Source organism: Pristiophorus japonicus, unplaced genomic scaffold (genome assembly GCF_044704955.1).
Source record: "Pristiophorus japonicus isolate sPriJap1 unplaced genomic scaffold, sPriJap1.hap1 HAP1_SCAFFOLD_149, whole genome shotgun sequence".
NCBI classification, from domain to species: domain Eukaryota; kingdom Metazoa; phylum Chordata; class Chondrichthyes; family Pristiophoridae; genus Pristiophorus; species Pristiophorus japonicus.
Genome location: NW_027251165.1, coordinates 1,265,589 through 1,288,400, shown reverse-complemented (window position 1 = coordinate 1,288,400; position 22,812 = coordinate 1,265,589). Strand labels below are relative to the sequence as shown.

Genomic DNA, 22,812 nt, shown 5'->3' with positions numbered 1-22,812 from the left:
GTTAGGAGACCAACACTTTACACAATACTCCAGGTGTGGTCTCACCAAAGCCCTGTACAACTGTAGCAACACCTCCCTTCCCCTGTACTCAAGTCCCCTCGCTATGAAGGCCAACATGCCATTTGCTTTCTTAACTGCCTGCTGTACCTGCATGCCAAACTTCAATGACTGATGTACCATGACACCAAGTTCTCGTTGCACCTCCCCTTTTCCTAATCTGTCACCATTCAGATAATAGTCTGTCTCTCTGTTTTTACCACCAAAGTGCATAACCTCACATTTATCTATATTATACTTCAGCTGCCAATGCATTTGCCCACTAACCTAACCTATCCAAGTCACACTGCAGCCTCATAGCATCCTCCTCGCAGCTCACACTGCCACCCAACTTAGTGTCATTCGCAAATTTGGAGATACTAAATATAATCCCCTCGTCTAAATCATCAATGTACTGTGTAAACAGCTGGGGCCCCAGCACAGAACCTTGCGGTACCGGCTAGTTACTGCCTGCCATTCTGAAAAGTACCCATTTACTCCTACTCTTTGCTTCCTGTCTGACAACCAGTTTTCAATCCATGTCAACACACTACCCCCAATCCCATGTGCTTTAACTTTGCACATTAATCTCTTGTGTGGGACATTGTCGAAAGCCTTCTGTAAGTCCAAATGTACCACATCAACTGGTTCTCCCTTGTTCACTCTACTGGAAACATCCTCAAAAAAATCCAGAAGATTTGTCAAGCATGATTTCCCTTTCACAAATCCATGATGACTTCGACCTATCATGTCACCTCTTTCCAAATGCACTGCTATGATATCCTTAATCATTGATTCCATCATTTTACCCACTACTGAGGTCAGGCTGACCGGTCTATAATTCCCCGTTTTCTCTCTCCCTCCTTTTTTCAAAGTGGGGTGACATTGGCTACCCTCCACTCGATAGGAACTGTTCCAGAGTCAATGGAATGTTGCAAAATGACTGTCAATGCATCAGCTATTTCCAAGGCCACCTCCTTAAGTACTCCGGGATGCAGTCCATCAGGCCTTGGGGATTTATCGGCCTTCAATCCCATCAATCTCCCCAACACAATTTCCCGACTAATAAGGATTTTCCTCAGTTCCTCCTCCTTCCTAGACCCTATGACCCCTTTTAATCTCCAGCTCAGGTACAGGGTTATTCAGAGCAGCAGAAACAAAGTCTAATGCCAGTATGAACATGGTTCAGTGCCCAATGGGAGCCCAGTAAATCCTCTTCCATTCACTGACGTGCCTTAGGTATTTACCCAGCATTCCCCGCGACGGAGTACGTGCCAACCCCAGAATACAGGGAGCCGGAGCGCAGGCGCGAGACAGAGCTGTGTTTGGAGCATGCGCGGTACGTGCAATGGCGAAATGGACATGGTAAACATCTGTTCCGCAAAACAGTCCATTTTCAGCGGGTCGGAGGTGAGTAATGGACCAGCGGGTAGGCGGGGAGGCTTCATAAACAACTGGTGCCCGCCGGAAGCTCGGAATAATACCTGGAATATCGGCGACTGCAGCCTCGAGGCTTTCTCCCGGTCACAGGCCCAGGGTAACGGCGGCAAACTTTGTACAGGAAGGCAGGGTCAGTCCTCCGCCATCTTGGTTCAGTGAGCAGCAAAGCGCATGCGCGGCAATCTTGGTAAAGCAACAACTTAGTTATTTTATTCTCGATACCTCGGATTTCTCACCATCTCCTAAAGGCGCTGCTCAGTGCGAAGCTTCTTGTTACATCCCAGACAATTGTAACAGGAAAGCCCAAGAGCTGTTCACTCCCAGGGTTAGAGTCCCCATGTACAGTCCCAGGGTTAGAGTCCCCATGTACAGTCCCAGGGTTTGAGTCCCCACGTACAGTCCCAAGTTTATTATCTCATAAGAACATAATAACATAAGAAATAGGAGCAGGAGTGGATCATTTGGCCCTTGGATCCTACTCTGCCATTCAATAAGATCATGTGATCTGATCATGGACTCAGCTCCACTTCCCTGCCCGCTCCCTATAATCCCTTATCACTCAAAAATCTGTCTATCTCTGCCTTAAATATATTCAAAGACCCAGCCTCCTCAGCTTTCGGGCAGAGAATTCCACAGATTTACAACCCTCTGAGAGAAGAAATTCCTCCTCATCTCAGTTTTAAATGGGTGACCCCTTATTCTGAGATGATGCACCCTAGTTTTAGTTCACCCTATGAGTGGAAATATCCTCTCTGGATCCACCTTGTCGAGTCCCCTATTTATCATATGTTTCAATAAGATCACCTCATTCTTTTGAACTCCAAGTGTATCAGCCCAACCTTCTCAACATATGCTCATCAGACAACCCCCTCATCGCCGGAATCAACCTCTGAACAGCCTCCAATGCAAGTGTATCCTTCCTTAAATACGCAGACCACAATGCATGCAGTATTCCAGATGTGATCTCACCAATACCCTGTACAGTTGTAGCAGGACTTCTCTGCTTTTATACTCTATCCCCCTTGCAATAAAGACCAACATTTAATTTGCCTTCCTGATGACTTGCTGTACCTGCATACTAACTCTTTGTGTTTTATGCACAAACACCCTCAGGTCTCTCTGTCCTGTAGCACTTGCGATTTTTCTCCATTTAAATAATAATTTACTTTTCTATTATTTCTGCCAAAGTGGATAACCTCACATTTTCCCATATTATACTACATCTGACAAATTTTTGCCCACTCATTTAGCCTGTCTATATCCATTTGCAGATTTTTTGTGTCTCAATTTGCTTTCTCATTCACCTTTGTATCATCAGCAAACTTGGCTATTTTACACTCGGTCCTTTTATCCAAGTCATTAATATAGATTGTAAATAGTTGAGGGCCTAGCACCGATTCCTGCGGCACCCCACTAGTCACCATTTGCCAACCAGAAAAAGACCCATTTATCCCGACTCTCTGTTTTCTGTTAGTTAACATATCCTCTATCCATGCTAATATACTGCCCCCAACCCAGTGAGCTTTTATCTTGTGCAGTAACCTCTTATGTGCCACCTTATCAAATGCCTTCTGGAAATCCAAATACACCACATCCACTGGTTCTGCCTTATCCATACTACTCATTATATTCTCAAAGAACTCCAGCAAACTTGTCAAACATGATTTCCCTTTCATGAAGCCATACTGCCTCTGCTTGATTGAATCATGCTTTTCCAAATGTCCCGCTACTGCTCCCTTAATAATGGTCTCCAGCACTTTCCCAATGACAGATATTAGGCTAACTGGTCTATAGATTCCTGCTTTTTGTCTGCCTCTTTTTTAAATAGAAGCGTTAAATTTTCGGTTTTCCAATCTGTTGGGACCGCCGCAGAATCGAGGGAATTTTGGTAGATTACAATCAATGTGTCCACTATCTCTGCAGCCAGTTCTCTTAAGACCCTATGATATAAGCCATCAGGGCAAGGTGACTTGTCTGCCTTTCGTCCCATTATTTTTCTCAGTACTATTATGAATAGTGATTGTATTAAGTTCCTCCCTCACTATATCTCCTTGATTATCAACTTCGGTATTACTCTCAGTGACCGAGTGTTTTACTGTAATTAAACTGATCTCAGATTGTTTCTGTCAGATATTAACTCCTGCACGGTTCCAGCAAACACTCCCACTCCCTCGTCTCTCTGATGTTTTTGCAGGATTGCATTGTGAAGACAGGTTCATTGAGAGAAAAATCTGCACGGAATGATCCCAAATTGACCATCTCCAAGGGACAAGGTTCCCAGTTTTAATCATTCTCCGTTCTCTCCCCCCAGGCCCAGTTCATTTGCTTAGATTCTGAGAATAAGTAAATAGGGGAATGTGCGCTTTGATTTTTACAGCTGGAATTAATACAGAGAGCTGCGCATGCACGGTTGAGCACCGCCCCCGTGTCAATTTCCAGTGAGCAGAAGAGCACATGCGCCCTCTCCTGTCCCAACCCTGCCTGTGATCACCATTCACTCAATGAGTAGAAGAAGATGGTTTAAAAGAGCCGGGAATGGAGAAACTGTGACCCGGGGGTAAGGCAGCGAGCAGCAGCCTCCTGACAGCAGCGCAGCGCTTTGGGAGCGTGTCCGCAGATGGGCTCAGAGATCGGCATTGAGTCCGGGGGGAGTTCGGGGGGAGTCGGGGGCTGTGTGTAAGAGGCAGAGTGGACCAAGAACCAGTCTCAATGCGTAGTGTGAGTCAGGGAAGGGAGAGACCATTCTCAGGCTGTGTGTGGACAGTGTGTGTCCAGGGTAATGGAGGCAGAATGGGCAGAATCTGCTATTTACAATCTGCTGCTTTCTCTCTCCAAACCAGTCGTGAATATGGTTTGTTCGGTCGGGGGCTGTGTGTAAGAGGCAGAGAGGAGCAGGAACTCGTTCCGGAACATGATGTGAGTGGGGGAATGGAGAGGCCATTCTCGGGCTGCGTGTGGACAGTGTACGGTAACAGAGAAAGTAAAGCACCTCGCTCTTTCAAATCATTGCTGCTTTCTTTCCCCAAATCAGCAGTGAATGTTCCTGATTCAGTTCCAATCTCACCGTGTCTGTTGTTATTGGGCAGTGAGCAGTGGAAACACAGCCTGTCAGTGAGGATGTGAGGAGTTTCACAAAGTGCATCTATTGCAGGCATCAGGAAAGAAGTGTGGGGGAAGATATTTTAAAGATGGGTTGTGTTGTTTCGGTGAGCTGAGTTCTCCAGAACCGTGTTGTTGATGATTGAGAGATACATTGTCACTCCCTCAGATACATCATATTCTCCCCGCATCCATATCTTAGAACTAATAATGTTCTCGTATTATTAATCTCAGAGCAACATTCTTCAGCCAGAACAAATGTGATCTTTCCTCCAGCCGGAACACAAGGAACAGTGCAGGCAGCTCCTTCTCACACACAGTAAGTAGATTATCACTCACAGATTGCAGACACACAGAACTGGCCTCAATTCTATTGTCACAGGCAGCAGAAGCTGTCAGTCACACAGTGATCTCAAGTGGCAGAGTTACATTGTGAATCTTACAGCCACATGGAGCAGTAGAATCAGATGATGTTTCACCATTGAAACAGATCACACTGAAAGATACATTAAACACCGACACTCACTTGCCAGAAACTGGCAGGTAGAGAATAAAAGACAATCATCTATCAGAAAAAAATGTCCAATAGAATGTATAAACCACACTCGCATATCAGAAGCTGATGGGTACAGAGCAAAAGCCATATTCATGTTTCAGAATCTGACGGATTCAGTATTTAAAGCCCTGAACATACCAGAAGATGATAGGTGCAGAATAAAACCCACATTCCCGTACCATAGACTGACAGCTACAGTATACAACCCACACCCACATATATGAAAGTGACAGGAACAGAATAAAATCCCCACTTTCATACCAGAGAGTGACAGGTAAAGTGTTAATCGAATGAGTACATATCGGAAAACTGAAAGGCAGTAAGTAAAATTTTTACTTGCATCGCAGAAACTGATAGGGGCAGAGTAAAACCCACACACACACATCAGAAAAATGACAGGTAGAAGGCAAAATCTTCACTTACATATCAGAGAAATACAGGTTAAAAGTAAAATTGATTCTCATGTTCACATACCAGAGAAAGCAGATACAGCGTAAATTCCATACACACATAGCAGCAACTAACAGGGACAGTCTAAAAAATACAATCAAGTATCAGGAACAAATAGGTACAGTCTAACATAGCAGAAACTGTGAAGCACGGATTAAACCTGAACACACAACAAAACCCGACAGTTACAGAAAAATACACACACTTGCATATGAGAGACAGTGAAATACAGTATAAAACCCACACTCACACATCAGAAGCTGACTTATTACAATCCTATTCCCATAAAATAAATTGACATACAGTGACATGCCCATACTCACAAACCAGTAATTGACAGGTACAGGGTAAAGACCTCTCTTTCATTCCAGAAAATGACAGGTACAAAAGAAAGTCCACTCACAATTAAGCAGACACTGGCAGTTATAGAGTAAGGCCCACAATCACATGTCAGAACTTGATGGGTACTAAATAAAACCCAGAATCCCATAACAGAAATGGAGAGGTACAGAGAAAGGCCCACACTCACACAGCAGAGACAGATAGATACAGAGTGAAACTCAGACTCATTTACCAGAGACCGACAGATTCAGCATAAACACTCACCTCCAGAATACGAATTGACAGTTAGAAAGTAAAACCAATACTCTATCAGGAATTGGGGGTACACAGTAAAACAATACTAACATACTGGAGAATGACGGGTATGGAGTAGAGCTCACATTCACATAACAGAGATGGACAGATACAGCACCAAATACACACACCCTCACCAAGAATGGAAAGATACATTGAAACATTGAAAATAGGTGCAGGAGCAGGCCATTCGGCCCTTCGAACCTGCACCACCATTCTATATTATCATGGCTGGTCATGCAACTTCAGTACCCCACTCCCGCTTTCTCTACATACCCCCTGATCCCCTTAGCCGTAAGGGCCACATCTAACTCCCTCTTGAATAAATCCAACAAACTGGACTCCACAACTTTCTGTGGTAGAGAATTTCGCAGGTTTACCACTCTCTGGGTGAAAAAGTTTCTCCTCATTTCAGTCCGATAAGGCTTACCCCTTATCCCTAAACTGTGACCCCTGATTCTGGACTTCCCCAACATCAGGAACATTCTTCCTGCCTCAAACCTGTCCAGTCCCGTCATAATTTTATATGTTGGTATGAGATCCCCTCTCATTCTTCTAAATCCCAGTGAGTATAAGCCTAGCCGATCCAGTCTTTCTTTATATGTCAGTCCTGCCATCCCAGGAATTAGTCTCGTGAATCTTGGCTGCAGTCCCTCAAAAGCAAGCACGTCCTTCCTCAGATTAAGAGCCCAAAACTGCACACAATACTCAAGGTGTGGTCTCACCAAGGCCCTGTACAATTGCAGTAAGACTTCCCTGCTCCTATACTCAAATCCCGTCGCTATGAAGGCCAGCATGCCAGTTGCTTTCTTTACTGCCTGCTGTTCCTGCATGCCTACCTTCAGTGACTGATGCACCATGACACCCAGGTCTGTTTGCACCTCCCATTTTACTAATCTGTCACCATTCAGATAATCTGCCTTCCTGTTTTTGCCCCCAAAGTGAATAACATCACTTTTGTCCACATTATACTGAATCTGCCATGCAATTGCCCATTCACGTAACCTGTCCAAGTCACCCTGCAGCCTCTTAGCATCCTACTCACAGCTCACACTGACACCCAGCTTAGTGTCATCTTCAAATCTGTAGGTATTACATTAAATTCCCTCATCTAAATAATTATGGATGTTGTAAATTGCTGATATCCCAGCACTGAACCTTACGGCACCCCACTAGTCAATGCCTGCCTTTCTGAAAAGGACCCGTTTTTCCCACTCTTTGCTTCCTGTCTGCCAACCAGTTCTCCCTCCACATCAATACATTACCCCCAATACTATGTACCTTAATTTTACACACTAATCTCTTGTGTGGGACGTTGTCAAAAGCCTTTTTTAATTCCAAATACACCACATCCACTGGTTCTCCCTTATCCACTCTACTAGTTACATCCTCAAAAAACTCAAGAAGATTTGGCAAGCATGATTTCCCTTTCATAAATCCATGCTGACTTGAACTGATCCTGTCACTGCTTTCCAAATGCTATGCTATTACATCTTTAATAATTGATTCCAGCATTATCCCCACCACCAATGTCAGGCTAACCCGTCTATAATTTCCTGTTTTCTCTCTCGCTACTTTTTTAAAATGTGGGGTTGTATTAGCTACCCTCCAATCTATATGTACTGATCCAGAATCTATAGAATGTTGGAAAATGACCACCAATGCATCTACTATTTCTAGGGCCACTTCTTTAACTACTCTGGGATGCAGACTATGAGGCCCTGGGGATTTATCGGCCTTCAGTCCCATCAGTTTCCCTCCAACCATTTCCTGACTAATAAGGATTTCCCTCAGTTCCTCTTTCCCGCGAGAACCTCGGTCTCCTAGTATTTTCGGGAGGTTATTCGTATCTTCCTTAGTGAAGACAGAACCAAAGTATTTGTTCAATTGGTCTGCCATTTACTTGTTCCCCATTATGAATTCACCTGATTCTGACTGCAAGGGGCCGACATTAGATTTCACTAATATTTTTCTCTTCACATATCTATAGAAGCTTTTTCAGTCAGTTTTTTATGTTCCCTGCAAGCTTACTCTCATACTCTATTTTCCCCCTCCTTATTCCTCCTCTGCTGAATTCTAAATTTCTCCCAGTCCTCAGGTTTGCTGCTTTTTCAGGCCAATTTAAATGCCACTGTCCCTAATTTCCCTTGTTAGCCACGGTTGAGCCACCTTTCATGTTTTATTTTTACGCCAGACATGGATGTATAATAGTTGTAATTCATCCATGTGATCTTTAAATGTCTGCCATTGCCGATCCACCATCAACCCTTTAAGTATCATTCGCCAGTTTATCCCAGCCAAATCACGTCTCATACCACCAAAGTATCCTTTAAGTTCAGGACCCTCGTCTCTGAGTTAACTGTGTCGCTCTCCATCTTAATGATGAATTCTACCATATTATGATCACTCTTCCCCAAGGGGCCACGCACGACTAATTGCTAATTAATCCTCTCTCGTTACACAAGACCCAGTCTAGGATGGCCTGCTCTCTAGTTGGTTCCTCGACATATTGGTCTAGAGAACCATCCCTTATACACTCCAAGAAATCCTCCTCCACAATATTGCTACCGGTTTGGTTAGCCCAATCAATATGTAGATAAAAGTCACCCATGTTAACTGCTGTACCCTTATTGCACGCGTCTCTAATTTCCTTTTTGATGCCATCCCCAACCTCCCTACTACTGTTAGTTGTGTCTGTTTGCAGACCACCAAACGTTTTCTGCCCTTTGTTGTTTCGGAGCTCGAACCATACAGATTCCACATTATCCCAGCCAATGTCCTTCCTTACTATTGTAATAACCTCCTCTTTAACCATTAACTCTACCCCATCTCCTTTTCTTTCTTCAATATTGAATACCCCTGCATATTATGTTCCCAGCCTTGGTTACCCTGGAGCCATGTCTCTGTAATCCCAATTACATCATATCCATTAACAGCTATATGTGCAATTAATTTGTCCACCTTATTACCAATGCTCCTCGCTTTGAGACTCAGAGCTTTCAGGCTTTTGTTTTTTAAACACTCTTTGTCCTTTTAGAATTATGTTGTAATGTGGCCCTTTTTGATACAGAATGAAACCCACAGGCAATTACCAGAAATTGACAGGTACAGGATAAAATCCACCTCTCGTATCAGAAAGTAACATGCAGAGTAAAACCCTCATCCACATACCAGAGATGGACAGCTACAGAGTCAATTCCACAATCCCATACCAGACACCCACTATATAAGAAAATAAGAACATAAGAAATAGGAGCAGGAGTAGGCCATACGGCCCCTCGAGCCTGCTCCACCAATTCATACGATCATGGCTGATCCGATCATGGACTCAGGACCACTTCCCTGCCCGCTCCCCATAACCCCTTATTCCCTTATCATTTAAGACAATGTCTATCTCTGTCTTAAATATATTCAATGTCCCAGCTTCCACAGGTCTCTGAGGCAGCGAATTCCACAGGTTTATAACCCTCTGAGAGAAGAAATTCCTCCTCACCTCAGTATTAAATAGGGGGCCCCTTATTCTAAGATTATGCCCCCTAGTTCTAGTCTCCCCGATCAGTGAAAACATCCTCTCTGCTACCAGCTTGTCAAGCCCCCTCGTTATCTTATACGTTTCGATAAATCACCTCTCATTCGTTCTTCTGAATTCAATAAGTAGAGGCCCAACCTCCTCAATCTTTTCTCATAAGTCAACCCCTCATCTCCGGAATCAACCCAGTGAACCTTCTCTCAACTTCCTCCAAAGCAAGTATATCCTTTCATAAATATGGAAACCAAAACTGCACGTAATATTCCAGGTGTGGCCTCACCAATAACTTGTATAACTGTAGCAAGAATTCCCTGCTTTTATACTCCAGCCCCTTTGCAATAAAGGTCAAGATTCAGTTGGCCTTCCTGATCACCTGCTGTACCTGCATACTAGCTTTTTGTGTTTCATGCACAAGTACCCCCAACTCCCGCTGTACTGCAGCACTTTACAATCTTTCTCCATTTAAATAATAACTTGCTCTTTGATTTTTTTTCTGCCATAATGCATGACCTCACACTTTCCAACATTATACTCCATCTGCCGAATTTTTGCCCACTCACTTAGCCTGTCAATGTCCTTTTACAAATTATGTGTGTCCTCCTCACACATTGCTTTTCCTCCCATCTTTATATCGGCAGCAAACTTGGCTACGTTACTGTCGGTCCCCTCTTCCAAGTCGTTAATATAGATTGTAAATAGTTGGGATCCCAGCACTGATCCCTGCGGCACCCCACTAGTTACTGATTGCCAACACAAGAATGAACATTTATCCCGACTCTCTGTTTTCTGTTAGTTAGCCAATCCTCTATCCATGCTAATATATTACCCCCAGCCCCGTGAACTTTTATCTTGTGCAGTAACCTTTTATGAGGCACCTTGTCAAATGCCTTCTGGGAGTCCAAATACACCACACCCACTTTATCCACCCTGTTCATTACATGCTCAAAGAATTCCAGCAAATTTGTCAACCTTAACTTCCCCTTCATAAATCCATGCTGACTGCCTGACCGAATTATGCTTTTCCAAATGTCGTGCTACTGCTTCTTTAAGAATGAACTCTTCAACATTTTCCCAACCACAGATGTTAGGCGAACTGGTCTATAGTTTCCTGCTTTTTGTCTGCCTCCTTTTTAACCGAGTGTGGCTCTCAGTCACCGGGCAACACCGAGTGCAGCTCTCAGTCCCCAGGCAACACTGAGTGCGGCTCTCGGGCCCCGGGCAACACCGAGTGCGGCTCTAAGGCCCCGGGCAACACCGAGTGCGGCTCTCAGCCCCGGGCAACACCGAGTGTGGGTCTCAGGCCCCGGGCAACACCTAGTGCGGCTCTCAGGCCCCGGGCAACACCGAGTGCGGTTCTCAGGCCCCGAGCAACACCGAGTGCGGCTCTCAGGCACCGGGCAACACCGAGCGCGGCTCTCGGGTCCCGGGCAACACCGAGCGCGGCTCTCCGTCCCCGGGCAACACCGAGCGTTGCTCTCAGGCCCCGGGCAACACCGAGTGCGGCTCTCGGGCCCTGAGTCAGAGCCACTGGGCCCGGCACCAGCAACCCCGGAGGAAGCACCTCCCCCACACCAGGAAAACAACAACTTACATTGATACAGCGGGCCCAGCAATTCCCAGAAGCTCTGTATCAGGTGGGCGCTGGATGTGGAAATCACTCACTGGCCTCCTGTGTGGGTCTGTTTGTTACATCAGTTTGAGCTGGATGGAGAGGGGGAGAAGCTGCTGGGTTTCACCCCCAGTACTTCTGGGCCGAGTGGGAAAACCAATTTCCCATGTGGGCCTGTCGAGGGAGGTGTGTTCCCTTCCCTGAAGGACTGCAGTGACCCAGATGTGTTTTTACGACAATCCGGCAGCTTTCATGGTCACTTTTTTCTGGTGCCGGCCCCACAAGTGACCAGATTCATTAAGCTCAATTTCACAACCTGTCTTTGTGTTTTTGTGGGTTCTCTCTCACACTCACTTTTCCTGTTTTAAATTCACTTTACAGGGTGTTAAAAGGTGAGGATTTGTAGACTGGAAGCTCAAACCAAACATCACCTCAAGATCTGACAGTCACTCGCTACATCGGGACTGGAATATCATCAGCTTTTGACCATGGAAGCAGAAGGCACCGTTCATAGTGGGGAGAAACGGTACACGTGCTCTGTGTGTGGAGAAGGCTTCAGCCAATCATCCAAACTGGAGAGACACAAGTGCAGTCACACTGGGGAGAAACCATGTAAATGTGGGGAATGTGGGAAACGTTTCAACTCCCAGTCCCAGCTGGAAACACATCGGCGAGTTCACACTGGGGAGAGGCCGTTCACCTGCTCCGACTGTGGGAACGGATTCACTGTGTCATCCGACCTGCTGACACACCAGCGACTTCACACTGGGGAGAGACCTTTTAAATGTTCTGACTGTGAGAAGAGTTTTAAAAGAAAACAGCACCTCCTGACACACCAGCGAGTTCACACTAGGGAGAGGCCGTTCACCTGCTCCGACTGTGGGAAGGGATTCACTGTGTCATCCGACCTGCTGACACACCAGCGAGTTCACACTGGGCAGAGGCCTTTTAAATTTTCTGACTATGAGAAGAGTTTTAAAAGCAAAGAGCATCTGCTGAGACACCAGCGACTTCACACTGGGGATAGGCCGTTCACCTGCTCTGACTGTGGGAAGGGATTCACTCTGTCATACCACCTGCTGACACACCAGCGAGTTCACGCTGTGGAGAGACCATTCCCCTGCTCTGAATGTGGAAAGAGATTCACTTGCTTATCCGAACTACTGATACACCAGCGAATTCACACTGGGGAGAGGCCGTTCACCTGCTCCGAATGTGGGAAGGGATTCACGACCTCATGCAACCTGCTGAGCCACCAGCGAGTTCACAAGTGACTGCAGGGGTTCGATTCTGCTATTATTAGAAACATAGAAACATAGAAAATAGGTGCAGGAGTAGGCTATTCGGCCCTTCTAGCCTGCACCGCCATTCAATGAGTTCATAGCTGAACATGCAACTTCAGACCACATTCCTGCTTTCTCGCCATACCCCTTGATCCCCATAGTCGTAAGGACTTTATCTAACTCCTTTTTGAATATATTTAGTGAATTGGCCTCAACGACTTTCTGTGGTAGAGAAGTCCACAGGTTCACTGCTCTCTGGGGGAAGAAGTTCCTCCTCATCTCGGTTCTAAATGGCTTACCCCTTATCCTTAGACTGTGTCCCCTGGTTCTGGACTTCCCCAACATTGGGAACATTCCTCCTGCATCCAACCTGTCTAACCCATCAGAACTTTAAACGTTTCTATGAGGTCCCTTCTCGTTCTTCAGAACTCCAGTGAATACAAGCCCAATTGATCCAGTCTTTCTTGATAGGTCAGTCCCGCCATCCCGGGAATCAGTCTGGTGAACCTTCGCTGCACTCCCTCAATAGCAAGAATGTCCTTCCTCAGGTTAGGAGACCAAAACTGCACACAATACTCCAGGTGTGGTCTCACCAAAGCCCTGTACAACTGTAGCAACACATCCCTGCCCCTGTACTCAAATCGCCGCGCTATGAAGGCCAACATGCCATTTGCTTTCTTCACCGCCTGCTGCACCTGCATGCTAACCTTCAATGACTGATGTACCATGACACCGAGGTCTCGTTGCACCTCCCCTTTTCCTAATCTGTCACCATTCAGATAATAGTCTGTCTCTTTGTTTTTACCACCAAAGTGGATAACCTCACATTTATCCACATTATACTTCATCTGCCATGCATTTGCCCACTCACCAAATCTATCCAAGTCGCTCTGCAGCCTCATAGCACCCTCCTCGCAGCTCAAACTGCCTCCCAACTTAGTGTCATCCGCAAATTTGGAGATACTACATTTAATCCCCTCGTCTAAATCGTTAATGTACAGTGTAAACAGCTGGGGCCCCAGCACAGAACCTTGCGGTACCCTACTAGTCACTGCCTGCCATTCTGAAAAGTCCCTATTTACTCCTACTCTTTGCTTCCTGTCTGACAACCAGTTCTCAATCCATGTCAGCACAATGTGAATGTTTAAAAATGTATAGAGTCATTGAAGTTGAGAACGTGGGAATTGTATAGGGACAGTATAAGCTAACAAAAAATTCATGGCGGAATAGCCATGACATCTCAGACTCGAGACTGCGAAATGTTACAACACTAACACATATTGAAACAAAACCCACAGCTTGCAGAAAAACCTCAAAGTCTTATTAAAACATGTTATTAACCTGAAACATTAACAGAAGGTCTTTGTTTAAAATCAGACCATACTTAGGTCGGCTTATGAGTGGACAAAGGGAAAGAGGGATCAAAAGAGATAGGCTGAACTAGGATGTCACTCTAGCCCTATCTTGTTATCTTTTGCCGAAAATGTATAACCATCGTGCCTTTACAATGTAACGTCACTTTGTCCATAGGAAGTGGGTGCGTTCAAACAGACTTGCATACCTTCTGTCTGATAAGGTCCCCGATCGGGATTTGCTTTTTTAATAAAAGCTTGCTTTGTTTATAGCACAAACGGTATTCGTTTCAGTAATTTTGCTGAACCAGATTGAGGTAAAAGAATCCAGAAATCAACATTTGGTGTCAGAAGTGGGATCTCAACGGACTACTGCTGAAAACTTGCGAATTAAGAGCCAGACTAGCCTTGGACAAGACAAGGGGAAAGTGGCCATTAGAGTGAGTATGATTTCAATACTGCTCCAGTTTCCCCTGGTTTCAAAAGTCTGAGGAAAGTTTAGCCACTCGCTGGTTCTCAGATAGTGTCTGAACGAGATCCAGAACATTCTGATGAATACCTTTCAAACTTAGAATAGGGATAGAGATAGGGAAATTGAGCAGTGACGCAAACCAAGCGGCGACTTGGAAAGATAGGTTAGAATTGGTAAGTCTGCCTGGGTTCATGGCCCAGAGCCTGCCTGGGTTCGAAGCCCAGTGTCTCTGTGGGTTCGAGGCCCAAGTAGATCCGTGCGGCGACACGGAAAGTAGGGATAGTTAGAGCTAAATAGGGATAGATGATCAATCATGGATCCAAAAATTAATAGGAAAGAAAAGAGACTCTTATGAACGCTTGTTTTAAATGAGAAATGCTAGTGTGATTTTTGTAAAAAAATGCTTGTGTTTAAAAAAAAAGCTGGGGAGTTGTGGTTTGTTTTAGCTCCACCCACTTTTTCAAACAGAATGAAAGTTTTTTTTAACCCTTGGTAGTGTTGTCCTGTATGTGGGAAGTTTAAGAGTGTGAACCTTATTGAATTACGTATATTCGGAAGATAAGTAACGGAGCCAGGAAATGCACAAAGGATAGGTTTGTTGAGTAAAAGAAAAGAAAAAAATACATGGTCCCGGTGGTTAAAAATAAAAGGATTTGACATGCTCACTTACTTGTTGAAAGAAAACATTCAGAGAAGGCACAGCAAAACAACTGAGATGGATTCAAAAGGATTCAAAAAAAATATTACATTAAATAACACGACCTTGAGGCTGGAACAATTGAGATAACGAAAAGCAGTCCACAGCCTACGTGCCAGACTTCTCTCTAGTTATGGAAAAGACAAAAAAAAAGTTACGTACTAAATAGGTGCTGAAAGAAAAAAAAAATGTTCTGAGATTTTAAATTATGAGAAAAATTCCACTGCACTCTTAAAAAAAAATCACTCCTGTCCAGTTGGCAGAAAATCTCCATTAAATTAGGGCTTTCATTGACAGAAGGAGGACATGTTAAAAACCGTAGACGTCTTAATGAAAAAGTGCACGCACGAGAAACGTACTCAGAGTTCCACTGGGAACTCTGAGAAATGTATCGATAGACGACTTCGTTAAAATGGCTGGCTTTGCGTTGACCGAGGCTGATGACGAAATTGAATTTCAGTAAACAAATGTGTGGTCTCGTTTTAAATCAATTAAAAAAATATATATATCTTTGGCAAGTACTTGAATAAGAAGTTAAAAAATATTGGAGTTTAATCAAATGCTGCCTTTCCTGATGAAAAGATTTTTTTTTCCAGATGGTTACGTGAAGTCACGTAATGACATCAGGTCTTCTTACAAACCTATAAAGGAGTTAACCCTTTCCATTGACAGCCGTTTCATACTGAACATTATCAATTTGGATTTCTTAATAGAAAAAAGACTCACCTAACAGAGGAATGGTGCGATAGTCAGAATAAAAATAAAAACAGTACTAGCTTATGTAATAATACTTGCCTGATACAATAAAGAAATAGATACTCAAACAAAACAAACTGAAGAGTTAAAAGGCTAAGATAAATAAGCTGAAAGGTATCCACAAATCCAACTTAACCCTGACCTCCGATTTCACGGAGTGACCTCGACATGCATGGATATAATGCAGAATCAAGGGACCTGTGGGCCCTGGTAAAGCAAACCCTGAGCCCGACTGAGCATGCCCGATTTCTAACTCACCTCGGACGTGCTACCCATGATGCATTGGTGGTTGCGCACCCTAACGATGTCCAGGATCGCCTAAACTCTATCTTTAATGCTCTCACCACGACCCTTCAGAAGCCCATCAGTATGGAGCCGCCTCGGGTGGAAGGACCAAAACCCGACCCAAGGGGATACCAGATGGAACCGCAGTATTGCGTGCAGGGTTGGGTGGATAAACGGGAATACGGTTATATCAAACACCCAAATGGCCGGGGCCCTGCTAATTACGGACCGCCCTACTGTCCCCGGCATGGTATGGGAAGAGGTCGGGGCTGGGAAAGACGAGATGGATGCTTTATTTGTGGGCAAGAAGGACATTGGAATAGAAATTGTCCCTCCCATCGGCACGAAAAAGGAAGAGGAGGAAGAGGAGGGGGGCAAGGGGGGAGAGGACGGGGATCTTACACTTACTTCTCCCAGAACAACCCCTTTGGCCAACCGTCCCCCGATTCGTATTGACGACGCAGGGACCTTCTCCGGATGACGAACCGATGATATTGTTAAAAATTCGGAATGAGTGGCAACCTTTCTTGATAGATATGGGAGCTTTCATGTCTTCTGTACAATCAAAGCTTAAACTCCCCGCCTTCACTGAAACACAGGAACTGTCAGGATTCCTGGGACAAGTCTCTACATTCCCGGTGTCATAACCGGTTAAAATGGGTTACCAGGAATAATTGGTGGAACATCGATTTGTTATCACAACCAATCTGGACTGTTACTTGATGGCTAGAGACCTCCTTTGCAAATTCCAGTTGCATTTAGAGTGTGGAGATGATGGGATTATTGTAAAATAGGGAACCCTTAAGCAGCAGTATTATACCACTAGGACCCCTCAGTGGTGGTCTCTGGACCTGCCGCAGGCACCTTATCATGTGACCCTAGCATGCGATCCCAGTGGAAAGAATCAGGACCTGCAGAACTTTTATCAGGATCACGAAGGGGAAGTGAAGGACATTCTATTAAGGGCTCGAGTGACTGGACAGGAAGGGAAGGCAGATTTTGTGGAATTGGACAGCCCCCAACGGTGGCACCACATATTACTCGAAGTATTACCTCCTCACCACGCTAATGATTTGGGAGTTATGGTATGCCAGGCTATAGACGAGGCTGACCCTACCAGCCGGGATGTGCAAATTGTAAAACATGGCCGAACAGTCCAATTCAACGGGGACCCCGAGAAGGTCTTAACGATTCTGCAGCATCATACTGGCTCTGACATACCTGACTATGTGGATCCTCATGTGTGGGCAGAGGACCCCTCCCAAGTGGGTTATACTCCCATTGATCCGATTGAGATCCCAGTGCAGGGCAATTTGGACAGTACCCACTGAAATCACAGGCAATACCGAGTATCCACCGAGCTTGGGAGACTAGCCGAGTCGAACCAATTTGCCAGTTTCCAGTCCCTAGCACGGCTAAATAAATGCGACAGTGGTTGGGGTTGATCAATTACTGCAGACTCTGGATCCCGAATGTTGCCCTGATGACTAAGCACCTTACCCCGTATACAAATAAGTAAGGCAGCTTTGAAATAGAAACCACAGATGTCCAAGCCTTTAAGGAACTAAAGACAGCCCTGCTGCAAGCTCCGGCTTTGGGCCGGCTCCTCTATGACCGGCCCTTTCAACTGTATTGAACAATTCTGAAAGACTGTGCTACCGTTGTCTTAACACCTCTCACTCCGTAGCTGCCCTCCTGGGCCAACTGCAGACTCAACACCTTACCATGGCCAGGCAAAGCAGATCTGAGGTCTACTTACTAAACAATCCTAAGCTGACCTTTCGGCACTGTACTGCAATTAATCCGGCCTATTTTCTTACTGAGCCGCCCCAAAATGAGGAAGAACCCAGTCATTATTGTTTATCTTTAATTCAAGAGGCCACATCAGTCAGGGAAGATTTAGTTGATGTACCAATTGAAGATCCAGACTGTATTATGTATGTTGACGGAAGTTCTTCTATTAATCTCAGGATACGCCATAGTAAACCAGGAGAATCAGGTCTTGGAATCTGCCGCTTTTGAAATCGCCTATTCTGCTCAACTAGCTGAACTATTCACCCTCACCCGAGCCTATATCTTGACCAAAGACCTCAAAGTCAATATCTACACCGACTCAAGGTATGCCTTTGGGGTGGCCCATGATTTCGGACAATTATGGAAAAATAGGGGATTCCTAACCTCACAGGCGAATGAGATATCCCATGAGCAACTAGTATCTGATTTGTTGCAAGCCCTCATGCTCCCCAAGTGTATTGCCGTTGTTAAATGTACCACCCACACCACCGGAAAATCTCCGGTTGATATAGGGAACCACTGTGCTGACAAAGAGGCTAAACAGGCCTCTCGTTACCAACAGATGTTAGTGCCCAAAATGATGAGTCAGACTAAAAATCCTGCGAAGGATAAGTTAGCCTCGGAAAAACCAATGCCAACCATCCAAGATGTTATAAAAGCACAGGAGGATGCTCCTGAAAAAGATAAACTGTTGTGGAAATATTATGGATGTACGTATGGCAATGTTTCTAAACTCTGGACCACTCCCGCGGAACAGACTCGCATGTCTGACGAGTTGGCTCTATGGGTTATTGAATGTGTGCATTTTGCGACTCATTGTGGAGCAAGGACCACGAGTGATACACTTTTGGCTCCTTAGTGGCACCCTGGACTCCAGGCGCTCGCCCAGAACATCAGTAGTCGTTGCCTGGTTTGCCAGCAACATAAACTAGGGAAGGGAGTCCCCTATGATTGGGGTAAAATGCCCATACCCGAAAGTCCCTTTGAGACATTTCAGTTGGACTACATTGAGTTGCAGAAGTTCAGTGTTACAAATATGTGTTAGTAACAGTAGATGTGTTTAGCAGATGGAATAAAGACTACCATACCCTGGACAATAAGGCCCAAACTGTTGTTAAGGTGTTAATGAGGGAAATTGTTCCTAGATATGGTATCTCAGCTCGACTGATGACCACCGATGTTCTTTCTTTGACTCAGGCTCTGTGACTAGCTCACAACCAGGTTCAAGATGCTCACCTCGACCTCTCAGTTTTACCCGAATTTTCCCTCGTGGCACCAGGGAAGTATGGATTCGGAAGGGATTAGAGCCACAAGAGGTGGGGCCTTTTCAGGTGTTACTCACTACCCCCACTGCAGCCAAGGTTGAGGGGAAAAGTGCCTGGGTTCATCTGCACCACTGCAAGCTCACCACCCTCTAACGAACCTATTTTACTGGTTATTCTAAATCCTGTTTCTGTTCCAGACCTCCTCTTCTCCGTTGGTATCCTAATTGGAACGTGGACCAGTTTGAACTTTTACCCGTAGTGATAGACAGCCAGCTACACCGACGGTGACCTGAGAAGAGAGACGGGAAAACTGAACTCTTTTAATCAGCAAAATAATTGCACTATTTATCTGAATCCTGAGCCATAAGATGCAACTGTGTCTGTATGCCACAGCCTGTATAATAGTGTTGATATATGACAGTTTCAGAGCATGGGAGGGGAGACAGAGAAGAGAGCTCCATGTAAACACCTTATTGTACATGTCTTATGTTTATGCGCAAAATGGGAACTTTTCTAGATGTTGGGTTTGTTCACATCTCCATATACATTCCAAAGGGGGAATGACTTTGCGCCCCGTTCCACTAATCCTAACAGAGACTGTCAGATGGATTCAGAGCCAAACTATCACGAGAGGAGGGGGGCCAATACAATAAGTCAGACATTCCAGGGATGGTACCAACCAACCTACGACCGTGGAAAGGAACCTCCATTCTTAGCCCTGACCAATACCTCGGGGATTGGGAGGCAAACCGGGGACATATGTCGAACCCGAAATTACACCAGTAACAAGGGACATATCAGAGGGTACAGCAAATGCCCACACAGTCTCAACATCACCACAGGTGCACGAGTCACCATCCTCTCTCACCTTCCGAATAAAACAAGTGGAGGTTTGATGGCAAGGTTAGCAAACTCTCGTGGTCAAGGGCTCCCGAGTTATGATCCAACGAACTAAAGAACTACTCGACTCTAACAACAATATGATTCAGGAAATAGAGTGTAAATGGATGAATGCGATACTCCTAGAATGATCCGAAGTTTTATCATGGAATGATAAAAGGGGGGCATGTGAATCTTTAAAAATGTATAGAGACATTGAAGTTGAGAACGTGGGAATTGTACAGGGACAGTATAAGTTAAGAAAGAATTCATGGTGGAATAGCCATGACATCTCAGACTAGAGACTGCGAAATGTTACAACACTAACACATATTGAAACAAAACCCACAGCTTGCAGAAAAACCTCAAGGTCTTATTAAATCATGTTATTAACCTGAAACATTAACAGAAGGTCTTTGTTTAAAATCAGACCATGCTTTGGTCGGCTTATGAGTGGACAAAGGGAAAGAGGGATCAAAAGGGATAGGCTGAACTAGGATGTCACTCTTGCCCTATCTTGTTATCTTTTGCCGAGAATGCAGAACCGTCGTCCCTTTACAATGTAACGTCACTTTGTCCGTCGGAAGTGGGTGCGATCTATCAGAGTTGCATTCCTTCTGTCTGATAAGGTTCCCGATCGGGATTTGCTTTTTAAATAAAAGCTTGCTTTGTTTAAAGCACAAACGGTATTCGTTTCAGAATTTTTGAAGAACCAGATTGAGAAAAAATAATCCACATTTACACCCTGACTGTAAGACTCTTATATACCCCACACCCCTCACTGTAACAATGATACACCCCACATCACTCACTGCAACACTGATATAGCACACACCGCTCGCTGCAGAACCGATATATCCCACACCCCTCAGTGTAATACTGACATAGTCCACACCCCTCACTGTGATATCCTGATATACCCACAACCCTCACTGTAACACTGATATTCCTTACACGCCTCAAGGTAACTTAATGATATACAACACACCGCTCACTGTAACACTGATATACCCCACATACATCACTGTAACACACAGATACACCCCAAACCCCTCACTGTAACACTGATATACCCCACACACCACAGTATAAAGGGCTTATATACCACTCATTGTAACACTGATATAACCCCACTGTAGCACTTATACACCCCACACCAATCACTGCAACACTGATATACCCAACTCCCCTCACGTAACACTGATATACCCCACACCCCTCACTGCAACACTGATATACCCTACATCCCTCAATGTAACAATCATATACCCAACACCATCACTGCAAAACACCGATATACCCCACACCTCTCAGTTGAGCACTCATATACCCCACACCCCTTTCTTCAACGCAACGATATATACCACACTCCTCACTGTAAAGCACTTATACACCCCACACCCCTCACTCTAAAACTCAAATAAAAACCATGCCCCTCACTGTAGCACTGATATACCCCACACCCCTCACTGTAACACCGATATGCCCCGTACTCCTCACTGTTACACCGATATACCCCACATTCCTCACTGTAACACTGATATATCCCACACCCCTCACTGTGGTATTCTGATAGACCAACTCTCCTCACTGTAACACTGATATACACCACGCCTCTCACTGTTACACTGACATAGTCCACACCCCTCACTGTGATATCCTGATATACCCACAAACTTCACTGCAACACCGATATTCCTCACACGCCTCAAGGTAAATAACTGACATACAACACACTGCTCACTGCAACACTGATATATCCCACATACCTCACTGTAACACACAGATGCACCCCAAACCGCTCACTGTAAGACTGATATAACCCACACACCTCAGGTTGAAGTGCTCATATACCACTGATTGTAAAACTGATAAAAACCGCCCACTGTAGCACTGATATAGCCCACACCGCTCACTGCAACACTGATATACCCCACATTCCTCACTTTAACACTGATATACCCCAAACATCTCACTGTAACACTGATATACCTCACACCCCTCACTGTAACAATGATATACCCCACATTCCTCACTTTAACAATGATATTCCCCACATCCTTCATTGTAACACTGATATACCCCACACACCTCACTGTAACAGATGTACCCAACACCCCACACTATAACATTGATATACATCACACCCTTCACTGTAACGTTGATATAACCCACACCCCGCACTGTAACACTGATATACCCCACACACCTCACTGTAACACTGATACACCCCACACCCCTCACTGCAACACTGTTATACCCCACAACCCTCACTGTAATACTGCTATACCCACCACCCCTCACTGTAAATTAAAATACCTCACAACCTTCACTGTAACACTGATATACCTCAAACACCCCTCACTGCAACACTGATACACCCCACTCCCCTCACTGTAACACTGTTATACCCCACACCCCTCACTGAAACACTGATATACCCACCACCCCTCACTGTAACACTGATATACCCCACACCCCTCACTGTAACACTGATAGACCCCACACCCCTCACTGCTACACTGATATACCCCACACCCCTCAATGTAACACTGATAAACCATACATCACTCACTGTAACACTGATATACTGCGCACCACTCACTGTAACACACTGATATACACCCCCACGCCTCCCTGTAACACTGATATCCCACTCACCCCACAGTGAACC

General features: G+C 45.0%; 1 protein-coding gene across 1 annotated transcript; it reads left to right on the top strand.

Moving 5' to 3' along the window:
- Positions 1–1,392: 1,392 nt before the first annotated feature.
- LOC139242836 (gastrula zinc finger protein XlCGF8.2DB-like) lies at positions 1,393–12,629 on the top strand. Its single transcript, XM_070870521.1, has 2 exons — positions 1,393–1,401; positions 12,111–12,629. Exons 1-2 carry the CDS (start codon positions 1,393–1,395, stop codon positions 12,627–12,629), a joined length of 528 nt encoding a protein of 175 aa, XP_070726622.1.
- Positions 12,630–22,812: the final 10,183 nt, after the last annotated feature.